The sequence below is a fragment of the Aethalodelphis obliquidens genome, unplaced genomic scaffold (genome assembly GCF_003676395.1).
Source record: "Aethalodelphis obliquidens isolate GAN/ISIS:26980383/991018 unplaced genomic scaffold, ASM367639v1 scaffold30, whole genome shotgun sequence".
Lineage (NCBI taxonomy): Eukaryota > Metazoa > Chordata > Mammalia > Artiodactyla > Delphinidae > Aethalodelphis > Aethalodelphis obliquidens.
The window spans coordinates 14,452,620-14,468,209 of NW_020837974.1; the positions used below are offsets into that span (position 1 = coordinate 14,452,620).

Genomic DNA, 15,590 nt, shown 5'->3' on the forward strand with positions numbered 1-15,590 from the left:
ATTTTATTAAACACCTACTAATTCTCAAGTATTAAGTTTGGTGCTCAGGATACAAAATGCATATGTGGTCCTTGCCTTTGAAAAGTCCTTAGTATAAAAGAAGCAACATATAATATAAACAATCATAATATAGTGTGATAACTGCAAGAGTAAAGGCAGGCACGAAGTATAGTAGAAGGATCTGTGGCACAGAAGAGGTGTCATTTGAGCTGAGTCTTAAAGGACAAAGTTGTAAAATGAAGAAGAGAAGCAAGATGATCAAGGCAGGAAGAAGAGTAAGTGCAAAGGTACAGAGGTATACAAATGTGCCAAAAGAATGAAAGGCAGGTAGTGGGGTGTGATTAGAAGGATAAAACGAGATAAGGTTGAAAAGGAAGGTTGAAAGCAGAAGACAAAGAATCTTAATGCTATTCTGAGTTCCATTATGGTTACGAAGCAGGAGGTCTCAAAAGACCACCACTCTCATCAAAACAATCAGAAAACACCAGATAAACTAAACTTCATACTATTCTTTAGAGCCATCAAAAAGCAGTGGATGCAAAGAAGTCTAAATGAACCCAATTCCAGAGAAGGATGAGTTCTTCAAAGGTGAGCAAAGAGCCCCTTTCTACCTTGAATCAACTGCCTAGTCTGCATATAGGTAGGCAGAAAAGCAGGCCTACCAGAGGTGAAAGATTTTGCTGATGAGACAAAAAGAAGCTGAACTCTTAGTGGCAGTGTGGACTGGTATGATGGATCCAAATCTATAAGAGCCCCAGGTGTAAAAATAAATCTCTTGGTCTAACGATTGTACCCCAAGGGCCTTTTGTTAAGTAACAGTGGGAGCAGAGCTAGAAAGGAGAGATCGCCCAATCTTTTTTTAAAATAAATTTATTTATTTATTTTTGGTTGCATTGGGTCTTCATTGCTGTGCACGGGCTTTCTCTAGTTGTGGCGAGTGGGGGCTACTCTTCGTTGCGGTGCGCAGGCTTCTCATTGCAGTGGCTTCTCTTGTTGTGGAGCATGGGCTCTAGGGCATGCGGGCTTCAGTAGTGGTGGCGCACGGGCTTAGTTGCTCCGCGGCATGTGGGATCTTCCCGGACCAGGGCTTGAACCCGTGTCCCCTGCATTGGCAGGCAGATTCTTAACCACTGCACCACCAGGGAAGTCCGAGATCGCCCAGTCTTGTGTGGTCCTTAGCTTCCAGGGCCCTGCTGCAGTTACCATCCAGAGGTGAAATAAATTAATTTAAGCTTCAACCCAACTCCCTGCCAGCTGTTATTTTTAAAAAGTCAAAGAAATCAACTTTTTTTCTACAGCACACAGGAAACTGTGGGTTGGGCTAAAGGTCAAATCTCCATAATCTCATTTAAATCCAGAAGTAAACTAAATAAAACTGTTGCTCAGCCACAGCTCGGCCTGACACACTGAAATTTGAATGATCAGCCAATTACCCTAGCTGCCTGACAGAAAAAAGAATATGCCCTCTCTGGGAAAAATAAATCAAAAATATTATCTAGGTTACTCTCTACTCTTCTTTTATACAAAAGGTGCAGTATGAAATCAAAACTTCTAAGACATGTGAAGAAGCAAATAAGTATAACTCATAATTAAGAAAAAAGGCCAAAAGAGAGACCCATGTATAAGTACTTTAAAATAATTATTATAAATATGTTAAAAGAATTTAGGGACTTCCCTGGTGGCACAGTGGTTAAGAATCTACCTGCTAATGCAGGGGACACAGGTTCAATCCCTGGTCCGGGAAGATCCCACATGCCACAGAGCAAGTAAACCCATGCGCCACAACTACTGAGCCTGCGCTCTAGGGCCCATGAGCCACAACAAGAGAAGCCACCACAACGAGAAGTCCTTGCACCGCAACGAAGAGTAGCCCCCGCTTGTCAAAACTAGAGAAAGCCCACACACAGCAATGAAGACCCAACACAGCCAAAAATAAATAAATGAATAAATAAATAAGAATTTAGAGCAAAAGATGAACAGAATGGGTGGAGAGATGGAGGATTCCAGCAGAGAAACAGAAATTCTAAAGCTGAAAAATAAACTATCTGAAATGAAGTTACTGGATGGGATTAATGGCAGACCAGACACAGAAGAAGAAAGGAGCAATGAATTCAAAGATAGGTTAATTAAAAACAAATCAAACCTGAGGCCCAGACTACAGATGGCAAAAGAGACGATCAGTGAATTTGGCACATTTTAGTCAAACTGCTAAAAACTGGAGATAAGAGGAAAGTCTTATTAGCAGCTCCCCCCAAAACAAACCCAAAAAACTATTACATTCATAAGAATTTTAGCTGACTTCCCATAAAAACAATGAAAGCCAATAAAATAACATATTCTGAGTGCTGAAAGTAAAACAAACAAACGAAACCCAAAAACCTGTCAACCTAGAACTCTATACTCAGCAAAATATTCTCATATAACGGAGAAATAATGACATTTTCAGATAAACAAAAGCTGAGAGAATTAGTAGCCAGCATACCCTTACTATAAGAAATCCTAAAAGAATTTCATCAGGGTAAAAAGAAATGATTCCAGATGAAAATCTGAGTCTTCAGAAAAGATGAAAAAGACCATTTGTGGCCCACAGAAAAGTTTGCAGCTCTTGTCAGAGAGCAACTACCATAACAAACAAATAAAAAAAGAGGTATAGCTAACAAGGGTAGCTAAGAGCCAATAGTGGAGATAAAATGAAATACTTAAACAAACTAGACTGATGCAAAAGAAGGCAGGAAAAAAGAAAGAAAGGGACAAAGACAGACATCTAAATAGAAAACAAACAGCAAGGTGGTAGATTTAAACCCAAACAGGTGAGTAATAACGTTACATGTAAGTAGATTAACTAGTCCATTTAAAGTCAGAGATTATGAGTTTAACAAACAAGACCAGCTATATCCACTTATCAGCAACATACTTTAAATATAAAGACACAGATTAAGAGTAACAGGATGGAAAAAATATACCATGTACACTGTATGCATAAAAACAACGAAGTGGCTATGTTTACGTCAGACAAACTAGACTTCCAGAGAGAAACATCAGAGATGATGAGAGACACTTCATAATGATGAGTTAATTCCTCAAGAATATATAAAAGGGTTTGCTCCTAATAATACTGATTCAAAACACATGAAGCAAAATTAACAGAAATAAAAAATAATCTTTTTCCAAAATTGATAAAATTAGACACCCCCTACCAATAAGAATTAGAAGATTTGAGCAACACTGTGAAACAACATGACTTAATTGATATTTATAGAATTCTGCAACAGCTGCAGAATACACATCCTATCAAGTGACATGTGAGAACATATGCTGGCCATAAGGCAATTTTCAATATATTTCAAAGGACTGAAACCACACTGAGTAGTTCTCTAATCGTAAAGGAATTAACCTAGAAACAAACAATAAAAAGATCACCAGAAAATCTCCAAAGACCTGAAAAGTACATGCCATTCTAAGAAGTCTGGGCTCTATCCTATAGTACTAGTGGAGCTATTCAAGGTTTACGCAAGGGAATGATACATTCAGATATAATACATTCACATTTGAACTTTTAAAAAATAACTTTCATTGAATATTTTAAAAATGTAGCAGAAGAATGACTGAACACACTCACATAACACAAAGGGGAATAAACCATAATTCATGTAAAAAATGAGGAGAAACTGAATTAAGGTACCTGAAATAGGATTGAATCAAGATATTTTCAAATGCAGAACCAAGGGGACTTGGTGACCAATTAATTACACGTGATCTGCAAAGCTAGTTAATCCTAACTAACTTTGATGACTAGACAAATAGGAATGCTACGTATGGAGACAGGAAAAACAGGGAGAAGCAGTTTCTGATGGGTACAGGAACTAGAAAACACAGGTGTGCATTACAGGCTCTCCCCTTAATGCAAGAACATCAATTCTAACTGCTGCAGCTTCTTACTGTTTGGCTCAGGGATATAACCCAACTCCCCCTCCCAGCTCACTTAATTAATATTCAAGTTCGTTCTTGTTTGCTCTGTGGGTTCTGCACACTGATACGTGCTTTTCCATTTGATTATTTGCTCTTCTTTAGTACTGTCTAGTCTGGTTTTCAACTGGATATTCCATTCACACTTGGATCTGCTTTTCAGCTCACTCTCCAGGTTTAGTAACCAGGTCTTTGAACTGTTTTTTGGCTTGACCCACGTGTCCTGAGGACTCTGCTCCTCATACCTGCTCACTGGCTCATAGACAATGCAAATATAGATAAACACAGCCTCATCCCACCCCTATTCTAGATTCTTGCTCAGTTTAGTGAACAATCCATCTAGCTTCTGCCTATCCAGGAACAACTTTGGACAATAAGTTCATTTGACATTGAGTTTGAGGTCTTTGTGAATATCCAAGTGGAGAGATACAGAAAGCAGGTGGAAAAAAATGAGCCTAGGGCTCAGGAAAGAGACCCAGTAGGAGATAAAGATTTATGATCATCAGCAAATAGGTTGTAATCAAAATCACATGAGTGGATGAGCGTAAGGAGACTATAGAACAGAAGTCCCTAATCTGACAGGCTTTAGGGGCATCTATGAATCCACTGAAATTGTGGGTAAAATTCTGTGTATGTATGTGTCTGCACTTCTCAGATAGGGATCCATAAATTTCAGCAGATTCTCAAAGGTCTTTAACTCTAAAATTATTAAAAACCTATGCGGGAGGGAGATGGCTAGAATGTAACCTAGAGGGCACTCCTTACTAAAATGTGCTACAATTGTGGGATTAGAGACCATGGTGGGAAAGGTATGGAATATGTTAGCATTTCATTTCCAATTTACCATCTGAGTCACAGCAACCATGAAGCACATGATTTTCTATTCAAGATTGGGCAACACGTCCCCAAAATACACTGACTCAGACACCAGTACTTCTAGATTACCCAAAATTGTATGAAAACTAGAATTTTTAGGCCTAGAGCTTTGGATTCTATATTCCCAGTCAAAACGTGAATTTCTTCCCCACTCCCATCCCATAAATAAAGGGCACAATCTCCGCAGCCACCTTCTTTCTCTGGAGTCCATCTCATGTCACAGCTGACAATCGAAGATCACTTTTTAAGCATTACTTTATGAAACTTCATGATCATCAATGCTGGATATATTAGCATCTGAGTTTTTACAGGCAAAAAGCTCTGAAAATATATAATCCAACCCCACAAAACAAGGATGTCAGCTTGTATGCATTATCACAAAGTGCTCAAAAATGCAATTATAGTTCACACTTTACCTTTTTTTCCTCAAAATCATATGTCACTTTAGAGGTAGACAAAGATGGTGGGAAGGTTTTTTCCAGGGTGCATTTTGAAACTCTTTCAAAAGCCACAAATGTGTATGAAACAAATTCTCTAGTCACAAGGATTCAAACCACAGCATTCTTCCCTACTTAACCACTCAAGCAAGCCAAGAATAATCTAGCTGGTCAACTCACATGTAGGAAAACTATAATGTCTACTACTTGGGGAACCTCTAAATATCACTTACACATGTACCTTGGTTTATAAAAACCATTTCAGTATTGTACAAAGGAGAAAGCCATGAATTACCAATTACCAAGAGATTAAAAGGACTATGATAATGCACTGTATACTTCGCCTTTAGCAGAATGTAATTCACAAAACTTTAACACATATAGAACTTTTTTCAAACTTAAATGTTTTGTAAAAGAATATATACATATAGGTAATAACTGGAAAATGTTCAATTATATTAATCAATGAAACCTATTAAAATTAGCAAATATCTAAAATAAAATTACCTATATTATGCTGGTAGTTCAAAAGAATAAAAAAAAAATATCAACATATATCATGCACCTTAAAAAAATTTCAGATATTTTGACGTGGTTTAATTCCACTTTCATTAGTCTAGCCCTAAAAAAAACCCCACTAAAATGTAGTATGTGCAAAGATGTTCACTGTAGCACTATCTGTCAAACAGAAAATTGTAAACAGCAAAAGAAAAATGGTAAAATAAATTATAGAACATATACTAGGGAAACATTTTATTTGTTTGTTCATTCATTCATTCACTTACTACTGTGTTTCATAAAGGATTTAAGGTGGCTCATAAAATGATTTATTTATACAACCATGAAAAATTATGTTTAAAAATCATGTACACAATGAGAAAATGCTCATGAATATTAAATGGAAAGGGCTGAATACAAGATTGTGTGTGTGCAAAAGTGAGATGTAAGACAAGTATTCTTACCTTTGTTTAACAACATGCAAAGAAGAAAGAGAAATCCATCAAAATGCTAAAAATGGTATTTGTCGGGGTGGTAACATTATAGGTGAATTTTATTCTCTTATCTTTTTAATTTTATAAGTTTTATAAACTAAGTTTATATATATATATATATTTTTTTTTTTACGGTATGCGGGCCTCTCACTGTTGTGGTCTCTCCCGTTGCGGAGCACAGGCTCCGGACGCGCAGGTTCAGCGGCCACAGCTCACGGGCCCAGCCGTTCCGCGGCATGTGAGATCTTCCTGGACTGGGGCATGAACCCGTGTCCCCTGCATCGGCAGGCGGACTCTCAACCACTGTGCCACCAGGGAAGCCCCTAAGTTTATAGTTTTATAATAATGCTTGTATGTATGAAAAATATAAAAAGGATTAAGATTATTTTAAAAATAAAAAAAAAATCTGCCTCCATATATGATGGTTTATAAGAAAATAGCTCTTCGTATATAGCCACTAATGACTTGAAAAAAGAAAACAAAAGTAATATCTAAGTGTAAAAAATCCAGATGGAAATCAGCCTCATGAAATATAAGTCTGTTTTTCGATTAAAGGTATCAACAGAAGAACAGAATAAAGAGATGATATATTATAAGGTTGTGGGGAGGAGAGGAAGCTGACATAAAAAAAAAAATACCAGGGCTTCCCTGGTGGCACAGTGGTTGAGAGTCCGCCTGCCAATGCAGGGGACGCAGGTTCGTGCCCCAGTCTGGGAAGATCCCACACACCACGGAGCGGCTGGGCCAGTGAGCCATGGCCGCTGAACCTGTGCGTCTGGAGCCTGTGCTCCGCAACGGGAGAGGCCACGACAGTGAGAGGCCCACGTACCGTAAAAAACAAAACAAAACAAAACAAAAAACATACCAGAGAAAGGCAAGGAATTTTAATCTTGAAATCCAACAGCCTAACAGTGAACTTACGCTAACACGGTTGTCTTATTTAAACTGTAGTTTCAAAAAATACCACATCTATAGACAGAAAGTAGAACTGTGGTTGCCAGGGGCTAGAGGAAGGGGGAATGGGTAATGATTATGTAGTTTCAGTTTGAAAAGATGAAAAAAGGTCTGGAGATGGATGGTGGTGACAGTTCTACAACAATACAAATATACTGGACTATACACTTATAAATTGTTAAAATGGTAAATTTTGTTATTTAAATTTTACAATAAAAAATACATTAAGGTATGATTTGAAATAGATTATACAGGTAAGGTATATATTCACATTTTTTGAGTTTTCAGCTTTTCTCAAATAGGATTATAAAGATGTGAGCATAACTTATAAAAGAAGTAGTTGTAACTACACTTTAATAGTAACTTTCTCTCAATCAGAGGGTTGTTTATTGTACCTATGTAATAATTCTTCTCATGTAGCCAATGTTTAGTTTTCAAGTATCAAGAAATCATGCCTCATCTAAACAAAGGTTTAAAAGTAAAGTAGCCATTAGATTCAAAGTAAAAAGAAACTAGAAGTAAGTGAGGTCACTAATAATTCTGGTGTTTATGCAAATTTATGATAATCAGCTATGAGAATAAATCTCCCCAACAGTAAGCACCATTCTTAGAAATTGGGAAAAAGAGATTAAAGAATTGTCCCTATAGTCCCTGGAAAGAGCCACAGTTATCCTTAAAATGCAGTGGAAGATTTCTGATGATAAAGCATTTTACAAATAGGATTTTTCTAATTTAAAATAATTTTCTGATCATAAAAAAGCAAGGAACAAAATAAGAAAAAACTTTTTAGGACCCAAATTCCATACCCAGTTTTCTCAATTCACTTTAAAAATCTCACTTACCCTTCTAGTGTTTTCAAGGATTTTGGGATCAGGTTTTCCATAGTTAGGTGGATTGGCATACGGGTCATATCCAAGTTTGGCAAGCATGGGTGCAATCACCGCCATGTCTTGTAAAACATCTGGAGGTATCTTCCCAACCCATTTTGATAGAGCTCCCACATTGACTGGCTTGATGACCTGGTCTGTAGATCTCTCCACTCTGAAAACAATATAAGGTGAATAAACATGTATTTAGAATACTGAAAACAGTACTGGAAACATATTTTTTTTTTTTGCGGTACGCAGGCCTCTCACTGTTGTGGCCTCTCCCGTTGCGGAGCACAGGCTCCGGACGCGCAGGCTCAGCGGCCATGGCTCACGGGCCTAGCCGCTCCGCGGCGTGTGGGATCTTCCCGGACCGGGGCACGAACCCGTGTCCCCTGCATCGGCAGGCGGACTCTCAACCACTGCGCCACCAGGGAAGCCCCTGGAAATTATTTTTGATGACTCTAAAAATTACAAGTCTTCAGATTATAAAAGCTATTGAGAAAGAGTGTATTTTTCAGGCTTGACATTACTTACTAGACTTTTTTTTTTAATGTTCTCAATCTGACAGCAATTATTGGCAACCTCAGATTCCTAGAAATAGGAAAAACGGTCAGGTGAAAACATCTGCACAGAATGTACTGACATTTTAATTACAACATTCAGAAAAACATAACAAAGATAAGACTGCTTAGAAAAACAGCTCGTCAACTTACTTGAAATACATAAAAATAAAAACCACAAGTAAATAAGATGGCTTGATGAATGATGACTAGAGGAACATAAAGATGGACAGATTATGTGATAAAGCAAATACAGCAAAATGTTAATTGTAGCTAGTGGGTATAATTCTTTCAGTTCTTTATATGTTTGAAATTTTTCATAATAAAATATTGGGGGGAAAATAGTCAACCATAATCCACTAAGACTGCAAAATATTCATTTGTCCTATTTTTCTGTTGATTTCCTAAAGAACCCTATTTTCTAAGGAAGAAAAAGGAGTGCTATTTATGACTTTTGATATTACAAAATAAATGTGTTCTACCTCTTGACCTAGAAATTTACTTTAAGCTTATAGTGACACTATATTTGACTAAATAACTCATAATCTTAGGGTAAAATATAATCTAAAATGACATCTAGATTGAAATTGGATCTGAACTAGCAGATTTTGGCCAAATGACATTCAAACAAAAGTACCTAAGAGAGTTTTATATCATAATACATTAGAAGTCATTCAAACACACTATTCTAATAAAAGGTTAAAAAGATCTTTTTCTTTAAGTTTTCGATCTCTCGCTGCAGATAACCATTATCTGATGAAGAATCCCTCAAAGGGGCTCCACTCCTTAAAAAATACACAAGAGAGGACTTCCCTGGTGGCGCAGTGGTTAAGAATCCGCCTGCCAATGCAGGGAACACAGGCTCGATCCCCGGTCTGGGAAGATCCCACATGCCACGGAGCAACTAAGCCCACGCACCGCAACAACTGAGCCTGCGCTCTAGAGCCCATGTGCCACAACTAGAGAGGAGCCCACACACTGCAACGAAAGATCCCACGTGCCACAACTAAGACCTGACATAGCCAAGTAAATAAATAAAAAGAAAATAAAAATATCTAGTATATAACCAAACATACTTTATAAAAAAAAAATGAAATAACTAGAGAACATCCAAGCGCTGAACTGCATATTTACTGTGGGTGCACTAGGAACATTAGAGAATGGGAGTCACATCTGTAGAGATAAACATCTCAAGAAAAAAATGCTTTATAGTAAAAAAATAATTTCTGTTCATTCTATGTCAGGTACTTTGCATATGATATCTACTTTAATCCTTGAAACAACCTTAAGAGAAATATTATCAGTCCCTATTTTTCAACTGTGTTAACTGAGACCCATAAGTGATTTATCCAAAGTCACACAGTCTGGAAATAATGGAGTTAGAATTTGAACCTACTGAACCTGTCTGACTCCAAAGCATCTGTTTTATCCAGTTTCTCTTACTGCTGTCCTACTGACGTCAAATCACATCTTGATTTTTACATTCTACGCTTCCCTGAAAACTTTGGCCTCTTGTTCTATACTGCATAGACTAAGTGGTTTTGCCACAGTGATAACATACTACACATGTAATAGGTATATACAGGGCTGTGCCGGTAACACTTTACAACCTGATCTCTGAGAAGGGAAAGGTCATAATTTGTAGCATTTACTGATGACCAATGGTGTAAATACTCCCACCATGGATGATTTCAAGCTACCAACATGATGTCATTGACCACAGAGTTGAGAAGAGATGCACAAAAATGGGTTCACTGTAGCTGGCACAATCCAGCTCCAGCAGACCACTGGATATCTATAGGGTCACGATCTCTTGTCCCAAATTCTGAAATCCAAAAACTAAACATTTTCCTGTAACTCATGTGGCAGCAAAACATAACCTGAACTGATAGGAATCTATTTAAAGTCTTTATTCTTCTTGGCATAAACAATCATACTCTTTAATGCAGAAATACTGATGTCCTTGATTATAGCGTGTTGACCCAGAACAAACAGAGGATGTTATATAATATGTGTTATGTACATCATATGACCTTTCTAAAATCCAAAAATTTTGAATTCTGAAACATCTGTGTTAAGCACTGAAGTCACACATAGGGTCTCATATGTCGTGACTGAGAAGTTGGTAATGATAGAAGGGTTTTAATCACAGGACTGACAAGACTAGATTGTTCTTATCTGCATTCAATGTTGAAAACTATGGGAAGAGAAGATTGAAGGATGGGGTAACCGGGGTCAGAAAAACCAGTAAAGACGTTCAACTATATATTGAAAGAATTGAGAAATGATTAAAGCTCCAACTACAGCAAATGACATAGAGATGGAAAGAAAAAACCTCCATCGATTTGTTTTTTTTTTAATAAATTTATTTATTTTTGGCTACATTGGATTTTCGTGAGCTTTCTCTAGTAGTTGTGGTGAGCAGGGGCTACTCTTCATTGTGGTACGCGGGATTCTCATTGCAGTGGCTTCTCTTGTTGTGGAGCACGGGCTCTAGGCACGCGGGCTCAGTAGTTGTGGCACACGGGCTTAGTTGCTCCGCGGCATGTGGGATCTTCCTGGACCAGGGCTTGAACCCGTGTCCCCTGCATTGGCAGGTGGATTCTTAACCACTGTGCCACCAGGGAAGACCCCATAGATTTGTTTTTAATTGATCAGACTTAGTGGTCAATTAGATATGGGGAGGAGAGAAAGGAGTCTAGATGAATTCGTATTTGACTTGAAGGACTGAATGGACCGTGTTTTCATTCATTACAATAGCATGGAGGAAAAGCATAAGTATTGTTGCTTAGTTTTGTTTCAGATGTAGGGAACAAAGGAAAAGAGGTAAATTGATAGTAGTAAGGAAGTTACCAAAAGTCTAAAGGAAAATTAGAGTTGACTAAGAGACTGAAATGTAGTATGTGCTCAGTAAACAATAGCTAGTATTATTTTTGCATCCAGAATATAGCACCGGTTCAGAAGAAAAATGAAAGCCATTATTTATCATGATGATTGATTTAAAGATAAAGTTCAACCATCTCTTCTCTGAAAGAGAATTCTAAAATGAAAAGTCTTTTTTTTACGTAACCACTGAGTCACAAGATTCACTAGTAGCAAATGCAGTTGCCATGGACTCCTTAGGGGGAAGAACTTGGGAAGGTATACTGCGTATCACTCAGGTGTTTCTCTTTAAGGCAGCAGTAATGGCATTTTATATTGATTGAGCATAAAATTCATATTAAATATTTTTTGAACACCCACTATGGGTCAGGTCAAGTGTTAGATACTAAGTATGCAAAGATGGCATGACTAGGTCATGGTCTTCCTCTCAAGAAGCTCAGAGTCCAATAAGAGAGATAAGCATACACATGATTAATATGCAGCATGATAAATGTCATGACAGAGGTTAGAAACCATATTATGGCAATGCAGATGACAGAACTAGGTCATTCCTCTCCTAGGGTCTGACATGAGTCAGCGTAAGTTACCAAGTAGCTAAGGTAAAGATTAGTAATCTATGGGTCACAGGCCAAATCCAGTCCTACTGCCTGCTTTTGTCTGGCCTTCAAGCTAAGAATGGCTTTACATTTTTAAAAGTTTTTTTTAAAAAATCAAAAGAATAATATTTTAAACACATGAAAATTATATGGAATTCAAATTTCTATGTCACAAAGTGGTTTGTTTGTTTGTTTGTTTCTTTGGCCATGCCATGCAGCATGCAGGATCTTAGTTCTCCAACCAGGGATTGAACCCATGCCCCCTGCACTGGGAGCACAGAGCCTTAACCACTGGACCACCAGGGAAGTCCCAAAAAGGGTCTTTTCTTTTTGGCTACACAGCATGTGGGATCTTAGTTCCTGGACCAGGGATTGAACCCGCGCCCCCTACAGTGGAAGCAGGGATTCTTAAAGTAAAAACACAGAACACAAAAGATGAACGTTAAATGGCATATAGAAAAGGGACTGAAAATTAGACTGACTGCAGATTTCTCAACAACAACAACTACAACTAGTGGACAGTGGAATAATACCTTCAAAGTACAAGAGAAAATTACTGCCAACCCAGACTGAATAGAACAAAAATAATCTTCCAAAAATTAAAGACTTTTTCAAATAAATCTTAGAATAAAATAAAAATCCTATGTCCATACTATGCACAAATGTAAGCAGCAAAAACTGAATAAAACCCCATCTTTTAGGCAAAATATAATTGGGAAAAGGGACCACTGGAGTCTAAAGAGTATTATAAGAAACATCCTCATTATTTTTGACAGTTTTCTCTCACCTCTTTGCCCTAATCGTGGCACCCAGCACGCAGAAATGCATAGTGATGGTGCAGGCAGCTAAAACGCTGAGTGAAAGCCATATTTCTGGCCAGAATAACAAGAAATGTAGCCTCTGGGAGCCAGGGAGTGTTAGGCAGAAATCAAGGGAAAGAGAGAGCCCGACAAGATGGGAATAAAGACACAGGCCTACTAGAGAATGGACTTGAGGATATGGGGAGGGGGAAGGGTAAGCTGTGACAAAGTGAGAGAGTGGCATGGACATATATACACTACCAAACGTAAAACAGATAGCTAGTGGGAAGCAGCCGCATAGCACAGGGAGATCAGCTCGGTGCTTTATGACCACCTAGAGGGGTGGGATAGGGAGGATGGGAGGGAGGGAGACGCAAGAGGGAAGAGATATGGGAACATATGTATATGTATAACTGATTCACTTTGTTATAAAGCAGAAACTAGCACACCATTGTAAAGCAATTATACTCCAATAAAGATGTTAAAAAAAAGTGAACTTTGTTAAAAAGATATTATATAAAAAGAAAAAAATAAACTGAAAAAAAAAAAAAAGAGAGAGAGCCAGAGAACATTTCCCATAATTTTGCATATGAATCAGCACAACTTCCAACTCACACCTGGGAGAGACTGAAGGAAGCACAGCAAAGGCTTTGAGAATTAAACTATGAAATAAACTGCCACCAACACTCCAAACTCATAAATGATTTGTGAATGGGAAAAACCCAAAGCAACATAGCAAAGTCTGAAAACTAAACTGATACTGGAAACACTGTTCACAGAAGGAGACACAAACTTGTGGTTTAGAAACTAACCAGCTTGATTACCCACCACAACAAAAAAATCTTCATTCACCAGAGGATTCTAGCAGGACTCAGAGACTCAAAACATAACTCCAAAAATACTCAGATACAGAGAACCAAGAAAATGTGATCCAATATTGAGGGAAAAGACAATCAAAAGATGCACAGAACAGGAGGGAACACTCTCTAAGTAATTTATAAGGCCAGCATAACTATGCAACAAAACTGAAACTGCATACCTCAGACTGGGACTTGAACCCACAGGCTGGGACTTGAACCCAGCCAAAACCCAGGTTGGGACTTGAAGCCACGGTCTTTTAATTAGAATCACTAACCTGGTGTCAGGACTTACTGAGGCTCAGGTTCTTTATGTCTCAGCACAGAAGGAATTCAGCAAGAGGCAAAGTGATAGGCAAGGAGTAGCTTTATTAATATAGGACACTTGAGAGGGATACAAGCAGGCAGACAAGGGGGCTCTGCCCCAAGAATTAAGCGGGCTACATTTTTATAGTCAAAGGAAAGTGGGGAGGGGGAGACGACCACCTTCTTCCTCATTCTTTGAGTAGAGGTTAGGCTTCCATCATTAGCTCCTCCTCCTCATCAGGCAAGAGAGTGTTTGACCCTATAAGGTCAAACTAGGACTATCATGGTGTTTATTCAAATCAGCAGAAGGGTGGTAACATATACTAAAATACGTTAAATCATCACAGATTTCAGTATAATGAGGGTCTTCTACTTTGGAATGTCATCTTTCCCTTACACTCCTGTCCTTGGTCCTAAGGACATTACCTTGCTGGACTCAACCATTAACTTACAGTGGTCTCAAAAATAAAACAAGACAAAAACTTACAGTGGTCTCCCGAAGTTCCCTAAGGCTCCCTCTCTATCTATAATCCCCAGTGGGATTTCTAAAACTACCTGTGTAACTATCCTACTCTATCCCTATCAAAACCAGACATAGAGTATAGGAATAATAAAAATTACAGGTATCACTCATGAAATATATATAAAAATCCTAAACCAAAAGTTAGCATATCAAATCCAGCACTAATTATCGGATGATAATTAGTGCTCCACTAAGTTGGAGTTTTTCCAGAAATTCAAGATTAAATCAACATTACAAAATCTATTAATGTAACTTACATTAGTAGTTTAAAAGGAGGAAAAAATGTCATATAACTACTTCAATTAGATAAATTAACCTCTGTTGTAGGTTGCTCCTAAATCGCTCCCAATAATTCGTCACACAGAGTCCTTTAAACAAATTAAGGGTGTGCCTCACAGATCCTCTCAATTTAACAATAAGGCCTCTAGGAAGCTTAAGCACATTGTCCCTTAGCCATCTCAGCAGGAGCCCAAAGCAAAGAATGGTTTATCTCAAAGAGATTTGTGGGTAAAATTATTATCCAAATGGAATGAACCCCAGTGAGATTTACAGAGGACCCAGAACGTTTCTGAGAAGTTTATCAGCAGCAACATTGCCAACTTGGACTGAAAGGGACAGAAACAGTATAAAATGGAAAGACACACTGGATTCCCAAAATTCTTCTGGCAGGAATTAGACAGATAAAACCACATAGCTACAAAATATGTGCCATCTTTCATGAAAAAGGAAGGATCACTCAAGAGCCCAAAGGGCAGAGCTGAGAGATATAGAAAATAATTCCTAAATTACTTACATTTGACTGAGACCTGCTCAAAGAATGTCTAATATTTTCTCAGATGGATTTCAGAATTGATATGAACCAATGACACCTTTTTCTTCCCCCTATTTGCCTTCATTTTAAATGTCTATTGTCCTATGCCTGTTCCATCACTGTATACTGGCATTGGGGGTGGGGTGGGGACATAACTTGT

At 38.0% G+C, this 15,590-nt stretch overlaps 1 protein-coding gene across 7 annotated transcripts in view; it reads right to left on the reverse strand.

The window, feature by feature from the left end:
• The window catches only part of TPST1 (tyrosylprotein sulfotransferase 1), a 167,395-nt gene that overhangs the window by 49,780 nt on the left and 102,025 nt on the right, over window positions 1-15,590 (reverse strand). For all 7 annotated transcript variants that reach the window (XM_027126238.1, XM_027126240.1, XM_027126241.1 and 4 more), the window contains exon 3: window positions 8,068-8,266. In XM_027126238.1, the coding sequence (XP_026982039.1) occupies window positions 8,068-8,266 (199 nt within the window). The remainder of the gene's footprint in view (window positions 1-8,067; window positions 8,267-15,590) is intronic.